This window comes from Aphelocoma coerulescens, chromosome 3 (assembly GCF_041296385.1).
Source record: "Aphelocoma coerulescens isolate FSJ_1873_10779 chromosome 3, UR_Acoe_1.0, whole genome shotgun sequence".
Classification (NCBI taxonomy): domain Eukaryota; kingdom Metazoa; phylum Chordata; class Aves; order Passeriformes; family Corvidae; genus Aphelocoma; species Aphelocoma coerulescens.
In genome coordinates this window covers 60,605,971-60,628,300 of record NC_091016.1, presented here as the reverse complement: position 1 = coordinate 60,628,300, position 22,330 = coordinate 60,605,971, and the positions used below count along the sequence as shown (strand labels likewise).

At 43.0% G+C, this 22,330-nt stretch overlaps 1 protein-coding gene across 7 annotated transcripts in view; it reads left to right on the top strand.

Moving 5' to 3' along the window:
• The window catches only part of NHSL1 (NHS like 1), a 179,778-nt gene that overhangs the window by 112,571 nt on the left and 44,877 nt on the right, over nt 1-22,330 (top strand). For 6 of the 7 annotated variants that reach the window (XM_069010500.1, XM_069010498.1, XM_069010499.1 and 3 more), the window contains one exon: nt 16,795-16,947. In XM_069010500.1, coding sequence (XP_068866601.1) covers nt 16,795-16,947 — 153 coding nt within the window. Of the gene's footprint in view, nt 1-14,060; nt 14,539-16,794; nt 16,948-22,330 lie in introns of those variants that run through there. The other variant, XM_069010503.1, reaches the window with a different exon arrangement.

Here is a 22,330-nt window from a genome sequence, read left to right as displayed (position 1 = left end):
TCACTTTGCTGCACATTCTCTGCATGTTCTATAGGAAACAAGCCTCCCTGCCTGTCCTTCTCTGGATGGGCCATGGAGGTCCAGTGCTTGGTCTGCTATGTCTTTTCATGCATCAAATGCAAGAGTGCTGTGGATGAAGGGAGGGTGAAGAAGAACTTGAAATATGATGAGTCAAATGATGGTAATGCTGGGTTGTTGTAAAACACTTAAGTGAACCACTAACATGAATATGAAGGTATTGCTGAGTTTCCTTGCTGAAAGAAAACACTCTGCTAGTCTGACTGCTCACTGTTAGGTGCGAACCTGAGCTTGCTGTTGCAAGGAGGTGCTGGTGGTGGACATTTCATACATTCCTCTCTGTGAGCAGACAAGAAACTGTGTGTCGTACTCAGGAGCACAAGGAAGAGGTGGTGAGGTTTTGGTATGGACCTCATTAACACCACTCAAGTGCATCTGGAGGAGTGTGAAAAAACAGATAGTTCAGGGACATCTTTTGTGTAGTGTTTTTTGCAGTTGGGGCAAGGGAGCATCTGCTGTAGTTAAGGAGCCAGAGCAATGTAAGTGCAAATCCACATGTGAAACAAGTAAGATTGTAAAACCTGTGGCTGAGGATAGTGGTTAATGGTACACTGAATAGGTTCTTCAGTGCTTAATTTGATTAAACCTTCTGGGGTTTATGGATGCTGGGTGCAGTCTGTTTGCAGATCTTACTGCAAGTTGCTTGTGAAGTCAAGAAATGGTTTTGAGCGCTGTAAGAAAATCAGACTCGTATTAAAGCAGAAACGTGGTGAGGAGAATGTGAAACTCCACAGAAAGGGCACAAATGTTTTAAGGGAGGCCTCCATCAAGCTGGCTAATGGAGTCATACTGGCAATCAGAAACGGATTATGGGAGCATTATCAAAATCCATTCTTACTTGCATCTCACCATCCCTCAGGCCAGCACATGGAGATGAAGTGATAAAAGGTAACCAGGTTTCATAGCTGTAAGTGTATTCACTTGAGCTGGAGGAGTAGAGAAGAAAATTTTCTGATTAACAAGGCAGATATTAGTGTCATCCCTTCTGGAGCCCATTTTCCAGGATTCTGCAGGTTGGTGACTTCCACTCATCTCCTGAACTGGGTTGTGTGCCTGTGTGTGCAGGGTTGCAGTGGTAGAGGGCTTCTGTGACACTTGGCACATTTGCAGTGCTCTTGCAGCTGAAATCCTCCTTTTCTTGTTAGCTGCTACTAAATGTGAAAATCTTCAAAGGCTTCTTTGACACTACCTTATTTTTCCTGTGCCAGCTGCTTCTCACAGAGTGTCCTTTCCCTTGTTGTTTTGGGGTTTTTTTCCCCACTATTGGGAAGCTAGAAGCTTCAGTATATGACCCCTTGGAAAGGTATGTTGCCTTGCAAATACTTTGACTTATCAAGTATCAAGTATCAGTGCTTTGTGTATGATATGTGCTGCCCCAATTTGAATGTAGGTAACCTCCAATGCTGCTTTTGCAGAGGCCATGGTAGGTGGTAATGAAATGATTAAAACATCATATTGCCATTTATATGGTGGTCTTGATGACCTTTATGTACTCAGAGGGGAAAATATGGGCTGTGCAGTGTACTGGTGGTGATGGGGACATGGGCTTCTGCTGGGTGACCCTGCAGAGGAAAAGGGGTCTGGCTCCTGGATGGCAGCTCCTGTGGGGGGAACAGGCTGGCAGAGCATTGCTGCCACCTGCCCCAGCACCTCTGCCCACTGGGGCATCAGGGTTGTGTGGATTTGCTGGTGCTTGGAGCTGGTGCTGTGGTCCCTGGGCCTCTGCTCTGCCAGAGTGGGGATGGGGGGGGGGTGTCTTTTGCTCCTACTCTCAGCTCCCAAACTCCTTTTCTTCCATACAGCTCCTGCCTAGGCTAAACTGACACCTTTCAAACAAAATGGCATTAAAAATCTGATAATTGCAACAGATTTTTAGCCCTCAATTGTTTCCCTGCCCTAATCCAATGACACGTCATTGACAAATGCCCATGTTGCTTGATTTTCAAGAGTTTCAAACCTCTCCTTGGACACAGTTGTAGATCAGCTCTGGTTTTTTTACCCATCCAGAGCTACTAGCTCCATCCTACAGGCTGTGATACTTAAAAGGTGCTCATTCTCTGAAATACATCACTTCTCTCCTCAGCTCTCAGCTGGCTTGTGCAAACATCTCGGAGGTAAAGCAAACTTGAACTTCGCTGGCATTGGAGCTGGCGGCACATAAATCTGGTTTATTCATACCTTGTAGTGTTAATAAAAAAAGACACGTTTAAAATAATCCCAAATGCCAATAGGCTTAGTGACATTTAAGCATGAGCAATGCTGTCAGTCCATCCGCAAACAAAAGCAGTATGTCTTAATTTGTCTAATTACGCTCTAACATGCAGGCCAGCTGCTGCTGTGAACAAAAGCAGTTGATCGCACCATTTTATTAATTGCATATTAATTGCCACATTCATGTTAACCATATGGGAGACAGTGGAGTAGAGTGAAGGCTACTTAGTGATGGAAAAGAGAAAATGAACTGGCAGAGTGGTGTCTGCAGAGGACAAATCTTAGAATGATAGGGTGCCTGGAGCTTGTTCATGTGATCTGGGTTTTTTCCCCCCCATCTAAATTACTGTATTTAAAAGTGAGAGGGATTTGAGCAGAAAGGTTTCATCTTGCATGGTGACTGCATATTTGTGAAAATACTACTATGCAAGTTGGTATTGAATTTGTTTGGTAATTTCCAGAAGGCAGCCCTGCTGGCACGTGGCCATCTGCCTTTGTTTGTCTGCCTGCTGTGCCGATGGATGCACCTGCACTGCCTGGAATCACTTTTCATAGGAGCAAGGCTGGAAGATCCAAGAGGAGTACAAAACTTGCTGGGTTTTATATTTTATGCAGTTTTGCTCCAAGTATGTAGTCTTTGTAGATAATGGTGGTGAGTCTTGAATGGAACTGGATTTCTTAGAGTGAAAAATAAAAACCTTGACATAGGTGGATTAACTGGTGTAAAATACCTACAGCAAAAAGTAAACAGTAGTGGCCTGGCCTGCTGCATTTATCTGGCATCAGATTACCTATTAGGATATTTAATGATATTTAATTTATCTTCTTGAAAGTGAGACTTGAGAAAAATGCCCTCAACTTCTTGTTTTTTCCTCTTTCTTTTTGCTGTGTGGAGGCAGCAGCCACTCTCAGCAGATGTGCAGCAGTTCTGTTGGGCAGCAGGTGCAGGCTGGAGTAGACATGAAGCGATTTCTGTCCTGTCACCCCCAGACTGACATTTATCACGGTCTGTAGAGCATCTCCTTCTGCAGGGCTGTGGGGTGGCTGTCTCCTGCCTCTGAGCAGCACTGTCCCGCAGGCGGGTATGCACAGTAGGGATAAATTATATGATACATGCAAAGGAAGCTTACTGGACTAAGACCTAAAAAAGCCCTCAAGGTCTACCTTGAGTTTATTTTCTCTGCTTCCCCTTCATTTCTCTTTAGAAGGGAGAGCAAAGACCCATGTTGCAATTTTTAAGCCGAAGGGGCAGTAGGTTTGGTAGGACAAAGGCCCAAGGGCAGCTCTTTGCTTTCTTAGAAAGAGTTAATGGCAGATCAAATGGAAATATGTCTACTGTGAAAAGAAGTGCAGGACTGGACCTGGAATCTGCAGTGATGTAGAGAACTCAGTCTTGTCAGTCAATTAAATCTTTTTGCTTGGCTTTTCTAAAATGAATATTTCAATGTTAAAGGCTTAGTCCCACCTCACTGCCAACAGATGGCATTTTGCTTGCATTTCCTGTATCTCTCAGAAGAGCTGGGATTGAGAGATTGGCTAGTTAAAAAGAAAGGGAGGGGGTCAGAGCCTTTGTTTTAATTAACATATTGTTGCAAAAAACCTCCCTAAAAAACATTTTTCAAACTGTATTGGAAGGCACAAAAGGAGACACAAAGAGTTGCACAGTTAAGAAATTGCAAACAAGCAGTTGACAGGTAAATTGGGTCTGATCTATTCTAAGAATATGCAGTGCAAACCAAACAATAATGGTGACATTCTGATGCCTAACCAGAAATCGGGGGAGAGGGGTTGTTTTCTTGTGGTTTTTTTTAATAAGAAAAATGCTTTAGGTGGCTCATTGCAATTATGTCTCAATTGGTGCTTCAATAAATGGCAGTGTGGAGTCTGGATTATAGGGATAAAGCATGACTGGAAAGGCACAGCTTGAATTTTGGATTGCAAGCAGTGCCTGCCATTACAGCAGTTACAGAAACAGTGCCTGACTTGTGAGCTGACCACTTTTGACTTGGAGGCATTGGAAGAGAATAAATGTGAAACCCCACGATGCCACCTCTCCAGTCCCAGCATAAGGGTACTTAATGAGCCTCCCCATGTCTTCTCTACTCGGCCAGGCAGGCTGGGGCCTGACTATTACTAATTTAAGGGCTGAATTCCCCAATGCACTGCTTGTGGCTGTCAGGCTGCAGCTCCTGGCATTTGCTTGGAAACCATATCTCAGTGTACTGGGGACTGACCAGATTACCAGTGAGGGCTGATCCCACCAGCTGAGCATGAACTGATGTCGCTGGAGAAGATATAAAAAACTTGTAAATGGTGTGGTTAAAGACAGATTACCTGACTGTGATGCCTTTTCTATGGCAGTGCTCAGCTAGCCACTCTCTGTGGGGTCAGTGGCTGTGTGCTGCTCATCCCAAAGGTCTCATCTCCTGTCTGATTTCTGATTTGAGCCACAATGACTATGGGGCAACTTTTCCTCCTCTGGTTTAGTGCTGTCATTTGTTCATTGTCCTTTAGGTGGTTTGACAAGGAATTTAAGAACAGTGAAATTTCCCACACAAGGGCTGCAGAGCACATTTGCCATTGCCCAAAGGCACCAACAGAAGTTTATAAAACCATTTCTGTGCGGTTTTGTGATGTGTTCCAGGAAGGGCTAATTAAACTTGGAGCTGGGTAGCATCTCTGAAGCAGGTTTGGCACGCTGCCTAACTGAATGATCCATCATAGTTGTTCTCAGTATCTTTTAACCAACCAGGCCCCCCTTTTGTTTGTCAGATATTTGCCACAAACACAATGCTATGGCTAGACCAGGAACAGTGAGCTGCTGTTTGGGAGGAGCAAGCAGGTCCCCAAGTAGATGCTGATGGCAATGTTAGGGTAAATAATTAATAACATCCAAGAAAAAGACACTCCTTTATGTCCAGTAGCTGAAGGTGAGCACAATTTTTTTCCTGGGTGTGATGCTAACCTTTTCCTGATAGGTTTAATTAATCCAAAGAGGAGCAAGATGCTAATTGCCCTGACTTTAAAAGGAGTATTTTCAAAGCCTTATAAGAATACAGTGTTTTAATGTATTTGTTGTTGGAGCAGAGTGTGTGCTCTGTACAGATATTAGACATTGTGGGATGTGTCAGGTACTTTTAATGGCTTTAGTTACAAGTATGTTCTTCAAACTGGCTATGGTTGAAAAACAAAGATGTAAATTGAGTTTTGGTGTGCAGCAGCTTAGACAATTCCTTGCATGACAGCAAAGCAGGGATCCTGTTAGGTGGTGCTTGTGTCTAACTCGAGTGAATTGGGATCAAAGTTTTTTAATGCTGCATCAAAGCATCCTAAAGGGTACCAGAGTCTAGGACTACTTGTGTCATTATCCATCAGGATGGGAAAAAGGAAGAGCCTTTTCATGCACGCTGCGTACCAATTTTGGGAAAATACTGCTGTGGTTTTATTGACTGGTTTTCCTGAAGGTGTAAACTTACTCACATTGACCATGATCTCCTATCTCCTTTATACTTAAATGGAATCTTCTGCTCCAGGGGTCAGCCCTGCCCTGGAGCTGGCATAAAATTTCACACCTGATTCTTCCAGACTTCTAATACTGGGCTCCTTCCCTTTTCTCACTAACTAATAATGAAAAATGCTCTCCTGTTTCAATTCTGTAATAGCACATATCAGTAATTAACAGTCTTCTGGACAAATCTGTACCCCAAGGCTGAATGTGGATTGTTGTGCACAGTGTAAAAATGCACCTGCTGGGATACACAGTAGTTTCATCAATTATCTTGAGGTGGCAGGGTTGTTTGCTTAGTAGTAGTTAACTACTGATACTCCTTTGCCTTGTTCTTACTGTTGTCTTAAGAGCTACTGGAAAGTTTCAGGAATGAAATTTACTCATCTTATTTTCTGTGTGGGAAAACCCATGGTATTTCTGCACAGAAATATATTTTTAGAGTCTGCAGTTTTCTCTGTATTTATTTGTGTGGTGTCTTCAGTTAAGTGTTGGAAATCTGATTTGCAGTGTACCTCCTATTAGTGGGATGATACATTCAGAAGCTCTTCCAAAAATAAATTGGTAGTTTTAGTTTAAAGGGTGCTAATCTGAACTGTGGATGCAGGCTTGCATTTCAGTTCTCTTCAAGTGAGGGTTCACCACTGGAAGCAAGTTACTCTGAAGCCATGATGTCAGGTTACACAGCCCGTGATCTGTTCAGAGCTAAAGTGGCTGTGATGGTGCTATAGCTGCCCACTTTCAAAGGTTTTCAAGTACAAATAGTGAAAGTACTCAGAGAAATAACTTTAAAACTAGCATCAGCTGTCTCAGGTTTTATATTTACGCTTTTCCAACTTCTGCTTCAGCTCTCCAACAAAATGCACACTTTTCTGCAGTTTATATTTTGTCCTTAGTGGGGAAACCAAAGATATAGAGAGAGACATTTTTTGCAATTAAAAATGGTATCTTTCATTTTAAATAGTGTATGTTAAACCCCTTGCTGTGTTACAGCTTTTCTGTTTGGTTGGTTTTATGAAGCACACAAGGACTAACACAGCAAGGAATAACTAATTTTTCTAAAATGAGAAAGAGTGTGGGTATCTGCAGTGGGGATCCTGAAGGAAAAGCAAGGGATCTACTCCTTCCCTGTCTCACAGGAAATGGAGGCAGAAATTGAAGACTGAAAGCGGGAGGGGAGAGAATCTCTATTTTTTAATCTTTTGTGGATTACATTTTGATGAAGAAGATGGTGGTGCCTGTTGTTTGCCTACTGCCCACACATACTTATTTAGAGAAACCACTGCCACGATACTAAAATGCGCAATAGACAAAGTGCTCATTAGTGCTTTCTGAAGATGCTGTGTGGCAAGGCACCTTTATCACTGTGGCATCACTCAAGCTGTTAGATGCATTTTGCTAGCAACCCAAAGAAACACAACTGTTATGCAGTAGTTAGTGCTGATCTACCATGGCATCTTGTGAGGTTTGGGCCTGTAGATTGTGTATGATTAATAACAGATCTCTGAAACCTTTAGTCAAACCAGTGCTAATAAAATTTTAGGTTGGTATTCACGTTATAGATTTTGAAACTTCAGCCAGTTAACAGTATTAGTCCTTTCATTTGGTTTTATTGAGGACTTTGAATAAGAAGATGCTGACCACACAAATATAATCTTAAACATAGTTTTCAAAATTTTTTGGTATTTGATCATGTCTGAGATCATGTCTGATCATGTCCACATGCCCATGGCCAGCCAAAGACATTCTCTGGAGATTCTGTGGTACAGATGTTGGTGCAGTTGTTTCCCTACAGGTTGCTGAATCCTGCAGCAGCATATTTATTAGGTCACTGTTACGGGAACTCAATGCCTTAGTTAGTACACTATTTTATTTCAAGGCAGATTGTGTCATTCTTTAATTAGAACACACGCAGGTTTTCAGATTTTTTCAAAAATCTTAGTGCTTTAGGAGCAATAACAAATGTCACTACAGTCCATTTATTATTTGTGAACCTTTACCCTTACTCATCATTTTAGTATTGTGTTGTGCAGATAATATTTTTCAGGTAAAGTTTTTAAAGGTTTCTAATGAAGAAATAAAACCTTTTTTCAAGTTGCTGTGGAAGACAGTAAATGGGTGCTTGATGCTTGATTTTGGCATGAGCAGTTGTATGATTCTGCAGGTTGGTATTTTCCAAGGAGCTTAACGTTTTTCATTTATAGGTTGTAAAAATTCTTAGCAAACTAGAGAATGTGCTTGCCTAATTTTAAGGGACTGTGCCTCCAAGCTTAAATGAGACCCACCCATAATTTCTTGAGAGTTAACAGAAAGACAAAAAAAAAGAAGAGTCTGTAACCCCTTATACCAGGATAATCCATATATAAATAAAAGTATGCCAAAGAGCAGTGTTGGGCAGGGAGGCTGAGATAAGCTACAAAAATTCTTTCTGTGACCTTTAAATAAGTGAAATGAGTAAGGAGCATGTCCCCTTCAGGACGCCCATAAGGAGAATGCAGACTGAGATTAGTTGAACATGTCTGTTGGCTATTAGTGTGGATGCACAAGTGCACAGCTGCCAAAGATGGAATTACAGGGAGATTGTTTGGGACAGAAGTTCCGAAATGGAATTTTTGCAGTCTGGTTTCGTTGGTTTTGCTCCTAGTCCTACAGGATGATTCTAATGAGACTTGCAAACTTCTCTGCCTGGTGTTTTTTCTGTCACTAATTCAGAAGAGAAGGATTTTCTCTGTTGTGCATTATTAGGGCAAGTAAGAGTCAAGATTCTGTAAACTAATTTACTTGCCCCAGCCAGTTTTGATCAGTTCTTTAGGATAAGCTGTAGTACAGGAGCATTCAGGTGGATTTGGAATTTAAATTGAAAATATTTCCTGGTGACATCCTAAAAGGGTATTATTCCCTAGCAAATGAGAGCTCTGTTCTCTGAGAGCTGAAGCTGCCTTAACTGGGGTTCAGAAATGGCCAGAGGAAAAAGGATTGTGCCCTGCAATTTAAAATAAAACAAAATTGCACATTCACTAAACGTTTTCTGTTCTCTTGACTGCCATTACTGTGTGGGGAGATGCTCTAACCAAAAGAAACTGCTGCTTTGTCTGCCGGCAGCCCTGCCCAAATGCTGCCTTTTCTCTCCGCTGATGTGTTTGCATGATAGAGGATCCTGTGGAAAGATGTTTTGAATTGTCAAAGGAATGAATTAGCTTTATTGTGCTGTGACCTAAATAGGATCATCAGATCAATCAGTCTGCTGCTTTTCTGTCCTCTCTGGCTTAGGTTGTGTTGCTTCTCCTTCTCATCTTGCTCCCTCTTCCCTCTGCCCCCGCCGGGCAGCCCCTTTCCCAGAGCCTTCAGGCATAATCCTTTATGATCTTGGATAAAGGAGGGCACAGCCGGGTACCCTCTTTTCAAGCAATACCTGCCCCATAATAGCCTGCACAGGCCCGGGCTCAGCCCTGACTCCCCTGCCCCTGCACTGGGACACGGGTCCTTCTTGGTGTGTTGTTGTGGTGGCTTTAGGATAAAATACTTTTTCTTCTTTATTCCCTCTCCCCTGTGCATTCTCCTCCTCCTCTTCCTCCAGATCCCAGGTTTAATGAATTGTAATTTCTCAGTAGCCGGGGCAGTATTGCGCTTCACCAAGGCTGAGGTTGCCTTGAAAGAGGCCATTGTGAGCGAGGGGAGCTGGAGACTGGAGGGCAGCTGAATGCGGTGCCGCCTGGGACAGCCTTTGTGGAGGGAGCACTTTTGTTCTCCTGAAAGATGCCGGGAGAGGGCCAGCCGGGACAGGGTCTCAGAGAGGGAGAAACCCATTCTGACCATAAATTACTGACTCCTGTGCTCTGCACGGAGTCCATTTAGGCACCAGCAAATGGTTAACAGCGTGGGTGAAGGTGGTCAAAACAGGCACAACGCTTGGGCGTCAGTTTTGAAAATACTTGAGGCATATGGACTTTCTGATGTTTCTTCATGATGGAAGTCTCACCTAGAAGTAAAAGTGCAGCTTTCAAAGCTGGGTGGTGTTGGTCTGAGGCAGGCAAGAGTCTTGTGACCTGCAGGAAGGGGTTTAATAGCCCTCCTCTGGTTCAGGCTTGCCCTGCAGATGCCTGGATGCTCTGTGCAGCCTGGGGAGGGGGTGCGTGGGGGTCACTTCGATAGTTGCACCACTCCAGACACCACAGCTGCTCAGAATGGGTGGGTAGGGGTGGCAGGGAGCAATCCTGAGCATGTCCTACACAGACACATGCCTACAGACATGCTGGAAACAACTGCCCTTCAACAGCTTCTTCCCTATGCATCCCGTGAGCTGCTGTAGGATGACACAGTGGAAACTTATTCAGAGCAGCTGAGTGACGTGTCTGTAAATGCAGAGGCATCGATTTAATTGTTTTGAGTACATCTGCTTGCCAGCATTTCCACTTTCCCTTTTGTGCATTGAACAGAGACTCACTGGAAGAGCTCTCACAATGCAGTTAGTTCCCAGATCAGTTGGATGATTTTACTTTTTCTTTCCTCTGAAAATGTCATAAATGCTACATAGTTGTTTAATGGAGGATGTTTCCATTGTCCAGATAAAGTTGCTAAGGCCTGCAACTTGAAGTTTAGGTTTTGAGATGATGGTACATTTTAGTAGTTCTATGCATCATTCCCTTAATGAACTTGATACATCATGTATTGGGTTTACCTCTCCTTCATGAAAATGAAGTGGTAAAATTTGTCTTCATTTGTGGGAGGGAGCAGGAAAGCATTGCTTTAGCTATTTTTGTGTTTTATTTGGTTTTCTTAAATACTTCCTAAATTTTTTACTGCATATACGCAGGGGCTGGTGATTAGGAAGAGAACGCTGATTTTCACTGATTCCATAGTGTCCCTGTGGACAGCTGCCCCTGGGGCTGCTGCCGGGCAGCTGCTCCGGCTGTGGTTACAAATGACCCAAGAGTGTTACTTTTCAACGTTTGCCTTTTTATAAAGCTTCAACTTTTTCAGTGGATCTTGTGCGCTGGTGCTAAGGGTTCAGGGCACTGGGTTGTGAATGGGGGCTAGACAGGAGAGTCCCTCTCCCCCAGGGGCTGGCTGGAAATATTTCCATGGAAGCTGAATATTTCCAGATTGTTTCACAGGCTGCGATGTTTTATGTAGCTGTGAATGTGGAGGGGTGGCTGCCCCAGATGGCTGTCGTGGAGCAGGTCAGCTGGAAAGCCCCTCTAAAGAGGGGATAGAGCAGGGAGGGGAGTGAAGGAATGGCTACAGCGTTTCAGGCATGCCATATGCAAGCAGCCGCTCTTCTTTACTTATCTTCTGCGTTTATGTGGCCTCTACTAGAAAATTAGAATCAGTTTAATCACTCAGGGATTAAAAACTATTATAGTTGAACTAAAAAAAGCGTTTTGCTAATGAATTCATTACACAGTTGTGATTTTGAGGATGCTGTTTGGCACTGCATCTTGCGCCTCTCAGTTTCTTTGCTCCAGTCCCTGACTTTGTAGGAAGGAGTTTCTTCTGAGCCAAACTTTGTGACCAATCCCATCCAGTACGAAGTGAAAATTACTATTTGCTGAACATCTTCTCCATGTTTTCTGTATTCCTTGTGATATTCCTGATTCCTCTTTATTTCTGTGATCCTTGTGTGGCAGCAAGTGAGTGTGATCCCTGCTTCTAAGGATGTGGTAACTCAGGCGGTAGGTTAATATTAACTTGTCCGAGGTGGAGTAGCAAGTGTGTCACAGAGCAAAGTCTCCCCAGTCTACTTGTCTCTGAGCCATTAGCATTTAAAGAACTGGTATCACAGTGTACACACCTACTGTTCATGCTGAGTTTATCTAGTTTTAACAAGCTTTTTAATTTCATTCTATCAAGTTAATTTTAGGTTGGTTTTTCTTGTTGTTTGGTGGAGGGTTTGTGAGTTCGCTCTGTTGCCAATGTTTGAGGCTGAAGTCCTTTATCTGTTTGCATAGTGACTACAATATAAATTTTCTCAAACTGCCCCATCTTTTCCCTCTCTTCTCAATGTAGGGAGGCTAAGTGCAGAGGAGCACAGGCATTTCATGCTTTAAGTTCTCAGAGAACTGCTGTTAGAAGCCGTATGTGGTGACATTTTCTTGAGACAGAGAAAGTGTTTACAAAAAGCTGGGTTGAGACAACGTGATGAATTTTATGGAAGTCAGTGGGTTTGTCTCAAGTGGGGAAGAGATTTTGTTTCTTCTTGAACTAGTGCAGACTCAGAGGTGCAGATGAGTAGCCAGACTGTGTTTCCTTTGGGGTAATCCCTCATGATAGCCATTTTTGATGTCTGACCTCTTTAACAGCATGACCTGAGGGAAGGTGGAAGCAAAGTCGGGGCGGGGAGGGGGATGAAAGGCAGACATCACTTTAGGTATTGTTTGTTGCTGGGTTTGAATGTCTGCCTCCATGCCTGAGATCAGGGCTAGAGGATAGTGGTCAAGTGCTTGTTCCCAGGCGGGAGAAATGCTCCAGGGTGGGTTGAGGATCCAGTAACAAAGAGCACACTGCACTTGGCACACATTGTAGCCCGGGGTAAAATGGAAAGGATTCCGAACTGCCCAAAGTACCCAGGATCATGCTGATTCACAATGTCTTGACCATGAAAAGGTAATGAAGTCTTGCTTCCCAGGGCTTGCAAGGCTCTGTTGAGGTTCTGTAATGACCTTTGGAAGAGTGTCTCACTTCCAGCAGCCCAGACTCCATCATTTTATAGATTGAAACTGTCTCCTTTCCCTGTGCTCCCCTTCCTACGTGCTTGAAGAAGAGGCACATGTAGGAAGAGGCACTTCCTACATCATACAAAAGATCGACACCACACTAGAGAAAAGGAGTTACCATCTCCTTGGTTTTCTTTCAGATGGCAGTGTAGCTGCAGTTAGAAATAGAGTCCCTCTGTGCTCACTTCCAGTGTGTATCCAGCAGGCACTCATTTAAAGTGGTTTTATGGTTTGTGGACGTATAGGTAATGGCAAATGTCTGACGGGGGTATTACTGTGTATTTGATTCAATACAGCACTAAATAGTTACCTTGTTATCAGACTTAGATGCCAGAGTCATTTTTTGTGTAAGGTACTTGATGGAAATCAGTGCAAAAAGCAGAGGTGCCTTCCCTGCCACTGCTGCCATGGCACCATGGTCTTCTCTCCCTTTGGCAGAGCTGAGCCAGTCAAAATGGCTCTTGGACCAGCAGCTGCTGGAGAGACCTGCTGCTCATCGTAGTTTTGATGTGAAGCCCATGTTGCAATTGCAAAAACTCTGGATTTCGAAAATATTGATAAAATGTTGATGATAGCGTGCTCAGACAATGATGAACAATTTCGTTTGCAGTCTGTTCTTTTCAGTGCTGAGTCTCAGCTGTTTGCTGAAACTTAGAAGTTCCTGTGGAGCATCTGCTTTTTACATGCTGTGGTCGCAAAGGCTGGATCCTGCTGCAGGTTTGGGGTCAGCCTGAGCCCCCTGCTGCTGGCATTTTTCTTTTTCCTGAGGAAAAAAATCCTTTTCATTGTTAACTCGAGGGGGTTTTCTAAGCTTGCTTTGTGAGGGAGGGCTTGCTTCTTGAGCCTGAACATTGTGCGAAGGGCATGCCCTGCTGAGCACATTCATTTGGTGCTTAGAATTTTCTCTTTAACTTCTGCAAAATTGCAGTTCATTCCTAGGAAGGATGGCTGTGGACCTCTCTACAGATACATTTTTTAAGACATGAGGACATGTGCATCTCAAAAAGCTGGGCTGTTTCATCTCCCTGCACAAGTTTCGTTTGATGAATAACAGAATTTCTATTAGCCAGAAGTAACTCGATTTCGTTTTTCATGTATCTGGTCTGAAATGACGCTAATAAGAATAAATTAGGAGTGTAACTGAATGAAATTCAATATGTAAAATTAGTGTGCTGATGTCTCAGGCAATGGCAGTGACTGCGGGGGGAGCAGTGGGACTGGAAGGGGAGGCAGTGCAGAGTCGAGACTGCGTGCTGCAGCCAGCTAAGGCGCAGCTCTGGATCCTTAATAAAGTGGGAGCAAGAGGGCGAAAATAAAAAAAGGGGTGGTGAGGGGAGATGGGGGAAGGATGGGAGCGGTGGGAAAGCAGAGCATCCTGATTAGCACGAAAATACAACACTCATTTGCAACTGGAAGGAGGCCGGGGCTGCCCGGCCCCCCCCCCGGCGGCACCGGGGAGGTGCGGCGGGAGGGGGCGGGGGCAGGGAAGGTGCCGGGATCTCCTGCTGCTCCGCCGGCACTGCCGGCTGGAGCCATGGGAAGGAGAGCAAGCACCTGCCAGCTCGGGATTTTCTCGAGCAGCCAAACTTGAAGAGCGGAGGAGAGGAGGAGAACAAGAACTGAGTAACTGCTGTGGACAGCAAGAAAGGCTTTTTCATCCTGCGCAAACGTGAATAACAGCTGGGGCGCTTTTTTCTCCTGTTTTGCTTGTTGGAAGTGGCCGTTTTCAGCCCACAAGGTTACATGAGAGGAGGAGAAATTCAGGCTAAAGAATTGTAAATTATTTCGTCTACCAGAAAGATCTAGACATATTTAAAGTGATTTCAGAAAACAAAAAAAGGCAGAGGGGAGAAACCTGGAGAAGAGAAATTTGGTGTGCGGAGTTTGAACAGGTTCGGTCTGGCAGTCACCTTTCTGCAGCTCCTCCTTTCTATGGGATTTCGACTCCAGGATCACGGTTCAGCACCTTGAAAATGGTGGTTTTCATCAACACAAAGCTTAAATCTCTCATGAAACTTTTCAAGAGAAAGAGTAAGTATAGCTGTATGTGCTCACTGTTCTTTCAGGAGGCAGCCCAGTTCTGAATGAACGTGCAGGTCCCTTCGGCGTCCCTTCTGCTTCCTGCAGCCTCTTTTTATCTCGCTCTTTTCATTGTTTATCATTGTGGAGTGTGTGGAGGCAGCCTTGTGAGGGTCTTTAGGACCTCTCCTTTGGGACACTGGCTTTGGAAGTGCTTTGTCACGGTGATTTTGAAGGAGCCAAAGTTCTCGGTGTGAAATGGGCAACTCGGTGACAAGGCAGGGTGTGCCGGTGTGTCGTGCTGTCCTTACGGTTTGTCAGACATCTGTCTGCTTATGCGGCTGTGGGCTTGTATCACTGAGGTATCTACATAAAGTTTGTTCAGAGCTAAGGTTTGTTTTTAAAGATGCTCTAGTTTCAGAGTGGCTTTTAAAGTCACGTGGATCTTCCTTTAAGTCATGAACGACAGACAAATCACACTAGAGAGAGTAGTTGGCAAGTGTGCACAGCTCTTCTGTTGACTAGTTCTGATGACCATTATTGCTCTGACGAGCAGTAAACCTTAATTTTGGTGTGGCAGAACTGCAGCCAGACAGTGGGCTTGGCAGCAGGTGTTTCCTCCTCCTCTTCCTCCTCCAGCCTTGCCCCGCTCCCCATCCGCCGGCTCAGCCAGGGAATGGCATGGGTACCTTTCATTGACTTTAAGTGTCACGTTTTCTGTTAGATGGGGGTGATTGATGCTGTAACCAGGTAGGTGATGACCTCTCTGTTTTCTGTGATTTAGGGTTGACCGCTGGTTAGCAAGAACAGGAAGAGTGGGCACAGGCTGAATGTGTATCTGCCGTGTTGCAGTCTGTGAGAGGGTGCAGGACCAAGACACAGAGATGAGGACACTCACTGAAAGGCTTTAAAAACCTTTTTCGAGGTCTGAAACTAATGTAAAAAATGTGAGGGAAGGCAGATAAGAAGCTGCCCTCTACCTCAAGTCATTTTAGGAAGGAACAGGCATTGAGCATTAGGCTGTAGATAGGTTTTGAGAGGCATAGCTTATTTTCCCTAATGAATACCAATTGTTTCCGTCTGAAATGATCCCAGCAGATACACAGTAGTGTTAAGGAAAGGGTAATTTTTCAGATGACAGGAGGCTGTTGCCTACTTTTTGCTTCTCAGTTTTACATACCTCCTCTGCTATCACAAGGGCATCAGACAAACCACAAAGTGATGCCGCAGGCAGCGCGGCGGCAAAGGGAAGATGCAGAACTGACAGCAAGGCCAGGGGCAGTGGAGCTCTGGCAGCAGGGCAGGTGCTTGGAAGGCAGCACATCTGTAGTGGCTTTTCCTGCTTTGGAGAGCTGAAAAGCAAGGATGTGCAGCATTCTTGGCCAAGGGATGGCTGGGGAATAATAAAATATGACCCCCAACTGCCCTTTTTTCTGTTTACAGCAGGGTAGAGGATAAGGCCGTTCAACTGTAGAAGTTTTTATTGATGATAAACTGGAAACAAAAGGCAGTGGCTGTCTCTCGGGAAGCATAAATGATAAACAAATCTTGATAATATGTGCTTTGGCTGTTTCACTGCTAGAGTGTCTGTAGGGAACTTTGAACTTGAACAAGGTCTGTGTTTTATTTTCACATGTCTATTGACTGCAAAGAGGTGGCCAGAGATAGCCCTCTTCAGTGCATTTGTGCTCTGAGCAGTATTTGTCCATGGAGTTGCTTTTGTTTATATCTGCTTTCCACTCACCACAAGGGAAAGTCGCTAATTTATTTGTTTCATTGAAATGTTCTTTTCTGGTTTGAGCAGTCATGAGGTCAGACAAGGTTGTTTCCCAATACAGATGAATCTGTTGTCATCTCTCATGAAGACTGTAATATTCCCAGGGGCACCTTTGAGGCAAGAGGAAGCTATTCTGCACTGCACAGCACCTTCCATGGTCAGGGAATGGAAAACTGATTCCTTTGTGAAGAGTGGGAGCTAGAGGGGGGGAGGGAAACAGAGTTGCAAGTTTAGAGTAAATAAAACAGCAATTATAGAAATGGAAAGAGCAAAAGATATTTCCTGCAGAACATAATTTTAGAGTAGAAATGCAAGGAAGGGTTTTTTAGCTGTCATGGAAGTGGGGTTCTGGAGAGTATTTTGATGGGTCTGCAGCGGCAAACAGTGCTTCTTTCATTTGTAGATGTTGTGTGGGAAACTTACACGTGGGATTTCGTGATAGAGCTATCTGCAATAACATTTAATTTTCTTCTTATTATGTCTCTCTGCAGCTGTTTCCAACCTAGATGAAGAGAGTAGATGGACTGTGCACTACACTGCTCCATGGCACCAGCAGGAAAATGTCTTCCTACCCTCCTCAAGACCACCTTGTGTGGAGGACCTGCACAGACAAGCCAAGCTGAACCTCAAGTCAGTGCTGAGAGGTAAGACACTGCTACCGACACAGACATGTCCTAAAAGGACTGTACATTTTGCCACAGTCTTTGCAAACACAGCACATGTAGAACATTAGTGGGATTTTCCCACTCGAAGGGGCAGGGGAAAAATTATTTTGCTATGAAGAGACAAGTACATGTGTTACCTGACAGAGCACTCTGAAATAGAAAAGCGTATCTCTTGGCCGTTTCCATTTAGTCTTTGGAGTGTTTCCAAAATGATACCCTCAATTTCAGTAAGTCCTGAATTAGTCCATTTGTAGGGTAAAAAGCACATCAGAGGTGTTTCATTTGGTGATTTCTTCTGTTGTTGTACAGTGTAATTTCCAGGGTTGTGGCTGCTTGTGAGAAGCTGGAAAAAGTGCTGAGGGCTGAAAAGGGACATGGGGAAGAGGGCACTCACAAGGACTCTTCCAGTAATAAAAGTGCTTTCTTGTAGAAGGGTTCAGCATATTTTTAAGGCCCAGTTTTTACCCATAGTACCTTCATTGGGGGCTGTATCTGTGCAGTCTGTCGTGGGAGGCATTGTGTTGTGTCAGTGCAGCCGTGAGAACAAAGACAGGCAGCCAGCAAGGAGGCCTGCAGAATATCTGTCCCTGGGCCAGACATAAAGTTTAAAATAACAGTATAATGTTCGTGTTCTGGAAACGGTTAACCTAGATTTTTCTTTACACTGGCTATTTAACAAAGGGGGTTACCCTGCAAAGAGCCAACTCGTTCAAGTCCCTTTTTGTTTCAGCAGGAACTGCAGGTACTTGATACCTTGCAAAGTTAACCTGATTTAAAAGAATATTGTATTTTTTATTTGTTTAACATGACATTACTGCTTTTTAGACTTGAAGAAAGCTTCATTTTATATGTCTGAATAGAGAAGTATTTGACCGCCATATTTCATTTCTCTTGCCATTTCCCCAGTTAATTGATTTTCACTGTCTCTTACTAGGTGCTTTTTGTTATCATTTAATAGGGAAGTCTTGACAGCCAGTGTTATTGGCTCCTGTATGGCTCAGCAGATAGCCTGTGTGCCCTCTATACTTATTATTGGATTAATACATTTGTGCAGTTCCTTAGCCTTGAAACATTTATAGTTCTCTTGCAGGCACACTTACCAGTCCTTTACAAAATAAAAATATTTGCCTGCTATAAATGAAAAAGAGTACTGATTGTTGTTAGCTTTTTGTGAACCTTAACGACTCATTCTAATATTGTTTTCTGTTCTTGTTTTGGACTGTTATTAAAAAGAAACCTGCACAAGCTAAAATGCTGCGCTGATTTTCTTGAGTTTTATCAGAAATTTGTCTACTGCAGTTCTGTCTTCTGTTTAAACAAATTTATATCTAATATATTTGTGTGAAACCAAGTAATATGTGCTGCTTCCTCCTCTTACACACCTGGAGTTATTTTGGTCTGGTGGGATTTTTCTCTGGAGGTGTGCTGCTCATTATAAAAAAGAAGTTATTCAGTACTACTACAATTTTCCAGTTAGCCATCTGAGTTAAGTAAACTGGCTTGTGTACATGATGTAGGACTGCTTAGCAATGAAGTGAGTTTCAGTTTCATGCTTTCAGGGTAGTAACTGAGAGAAGAAACTGTGATGATACCTTCACCAGACCTCATACTGCTGATTTAGTGAGCACAACTCTTGTTATTTATTTATTTACTTATTTGTTTAGCCTCAAGCTCTTTCCTTGAGCCATGCTTTTTTTTTCCCTAAGTACAGTTTTAAATAACTCCTTACTGTTGCCTGTCACTGTCCTGAGAAGCTACAGCCATGAGTAGTAGTAAGAGAAGCCCTGACTAAAGTTTTATCAGTTTAACTCTGCTGCTGCTTCAACACTGTAAAATCAGGAAGGCACTGGTGCTTCTGATTATACTTGGAGAATTGGGTTAGGAGTTCTGTATCCAGAGCAGAGTTTCATTCAGTGTAAAAGCACTGTCAGAATTGTGACATAATTTTGACAACTGCCGAACTGCTTTTCCACCTGTTTCTTTAGAAAAGACAACGTTTTCTAAAGCTTCTTAATAGGTAGAAAGGAAATTCAGTGCTGTGTGACCATGGCATAGAAGAGCTTGAAGTAGTCTCATGAGAAGCACCATTGGGCTAGCATGGGGACTTCAGCTCTGCATGTCTTGGCCTCATGATAAAGCTTGCATTTTGCCATCCTTTTGGTGTTTCAGATTCTTTGCTTGAAGTAAACTGTGGAGCAGTAGGACAGCTGTATGTGACCCAACATGCTGTATAGGCAGTGGGGAAAGAGTAACACTGGATGACAAAATGCGCTGTACTCTGTGCAGGAAGTGGGATGAATCTCTTTTGTCTCCAAAAGGTGGCACAAAGGGAAACTGGAAGGAAGTAGAACTAAAGCAAATATAATTTTTCCTTTATGCTAAGTCAGAAATGAAGCGGTGGACGTGTTACAGAAGTGGAGAAATACGAGGGCAAAGATATTGAAGTGCCTTTAATAAATTTTTGGGACTATTTGAAGGTTTTTAAGAATAGGTGAGACAAGCACTACTCAAAAACCATTTGTGTTTATTTAATCCTATCTTTCAAGGAGGTTGGGAAGGAAGAAAGAACCTCTGGTGGTCCCCTTGAACCTGATAATGGGGTCTTGAGGACTAAGTAAGCAGCTATTGTTCAGACCATCAAAAGGCATGTTTGAAAGTTTTCCAGTCCTGTTCTTGTTCACATTATGAGAGCTGATGTTATTGGTACATAGCAGCTTGACTGAAGACTATTAATTTGTTGCTACACGTGGCTCCCCTGTGAATGGAACAGGAAGTATAAAACTTAGGTAACAAATAGTAATTGATGTGTAGTGCACATTTAAACCACCTGTAAAAGTATCAAATGTATAAAATCTTTCAAAATAATTCAAGCAAAGTATTTCTATCAGGGTATTTTTACCCATCTAATAGTAACCAGATGGAATCCTGGCTAGCTTTTAAGACAGTCATTGCAAAGGTAGACTATTTATTCTGGTACGATTTTAACAGCAAATTCTTTACAGCATGGGTCTAATTAAAAAAAAATCTAATGAAGTAAATAAGCTGTCTGTTATCTAGAATAAACTTTTAAGTACCACATAAGAAGCAGAAGCCAGTAAAGAATAGCTACCTAAATTGAGAATTTACTTAAATTAAGCTACTTAAATTAAGAATAAAAAGTTAGAGATATTAAAATAAATAGTATATAACCTGTCTTGAGAGAAATAAGTACACCGTCTGCTAATCTCTGCATACATTTTCAGGAATCAGTGTTGTGTTTGGAGAAGGAAAAGATTTTTGCCATTAGTTTTTGTGCAGTTGATTATTTTACTTTGTATATTATATATTGATATGTCCCCTGCTTATCAACACTGTGGAAACGGATGTGGTATGTGACAGTAGATGTTGCATAGGAAGATATTTTAGGTTTTTACCTATTAACTAGCTTTTTATCCTTTTGAAATGAAGGGGAAATACTGTGCTTTTCCTTTATGAAGCTACTTTCAAGTGTAAATGGTGAGATCTTGCATTGAAATTCGTTCGTAAGTGAGGTAGAGCTTCTTATCCTTCTTTAGGGCATGCAGGTGCTCTGCTGCCCTTTGAATTTTTAAAAAGCAGTATTGTCCAGTAATCTGAATTAGAAAATGAAGCACCTGGAACCTGGAAAGTTTGGGATGCATAGTCTATCTGTTGCTGAGAACTGAAGTTGCTTTATGTAACCTATATTAAAATTTAAAGTTGTTATTGACTAAAATCAGTGGCTTGATATCTTAAGCCCAGGCTGTGTTACTTCATTGTAAATGAAAGGTCTCAGTGGCTTAATATGATGGCTTGGGAAGAAGAGTAACTTCAGCTGCACTTCACAGTCACGGTGCCATTGCAGTTTGATTTAAACGTTCGGAAAATGATGCAGTTCTTGGGTTGTGGTGATAGATACCATATTTTTTCTTAGTGTTTTGTTTGCACTGGATAAAGCAGACTCTCCTTTTCTTTGGGGAAGAAGCCAGCACCTCAGAGTGCTTGCTGAGGTAGATGGAGTGCCACGTGCCTTGCAAGATGCATGTTTTCTTACCCTCAGGGCCAAGCTACTCTGGCTGGCCTTTCCTGAAAGCCTGTCCTATGCGGCCTGTTCATAATGTTTTCATGGTCACTTTGTGAAAGGTGTTTCGCAATATACAGATGTTCAGATAGAAACAATACTAGCCACTGAGGAGTCTTAACATGACTCTGTGCTTTGTGTCACTGTTTTGTCCTAGGAAGTCATGAAAACAGGAGATGAAGATGACAGATGGGAAGGAAGAGCTGAGACTCTGCATGGGGCCAGGATCCTCAAATTAGTCCTGTCCCTTGCTGTGTGCTCTGCTCTGAGGCTGAAGGACTACTAGACTTTTCTAGTCTCATGTTGCTAATGTCTGCTGAGTGGCTGGACTTGCGCTGAGTCTGGTCTGGGCGCTAGGAGAGGTGTGAGTTTGGTGTTGTTCAGAGTGGCATTGCTGAATCTATGCTGAAAGGCCCAGTGCCACCTACTGCAGTATTTCCTACAGTATTCTTGGTCTGAGGGTGAGCGCTTCAGTGAGTGTTCAACCAGAGTCGAGAGGGTAGCACTGTAAAACAGCTCCTATCCTTGACACAGTGCATTGACAGATCTGGCTCGTTGCATGGCCCTATCTGAAGAAAGGTGTCTGAGGAAGTCTCTGAAGTGCAGTGGTCTTCAGCTGGGAGTTCAGATAGAACCGCTGTAGTATATAGCAATGACACAAATACTTGGTAGTAAAAGTAAATTGAGACTAATCCTCATTTTCTGAACTGTTATACTCTAAAATTGACAAGCAATAAGGTATGAAGTGTGAAGATGGGGAGGAGGCACAGCACTGTTGTAGTGTTGCTTTGCTTAACTGCTTGGGGTGTATCATAAGTGTGTCTTGTTTACCTTCTGAGCAGGTTTGCAACATGAACAGTGTGTTACCAGTGGAGGTCCAATGTCCTAAAAGGAAAGCCTAAAGTTTAATCTGAAATGCATTGGCCTTGGATAATCTTGCAAATTATGATGAAGTGAAGGAACAGAAAAAGGAATTCTTACCATGTACCTGAACTGTTTGTTTCTACCTTTTTTTTTTAGCTATTCTAAATTCTCCCTCAAATGTGGATATATGTCAGTTGCAGTGATGGGAGCCAGAGCAGGGAATATATAGTTGAATTTCCGAGGGGCACTTGTCTTTCAGTTCCTGCAATTAGCAACGCAGAGCACTTTTGATTAAAGAAAAAAAAATAAGTGGGGGAGTACAAGCTCCACCATTGTGTGTTGTCATTTCTTCATGAGCTGGGATTCAACAGGCATAAAGGGCAGAGATGGAATAAGTGTATTAATGTTAAAGGTCAAACA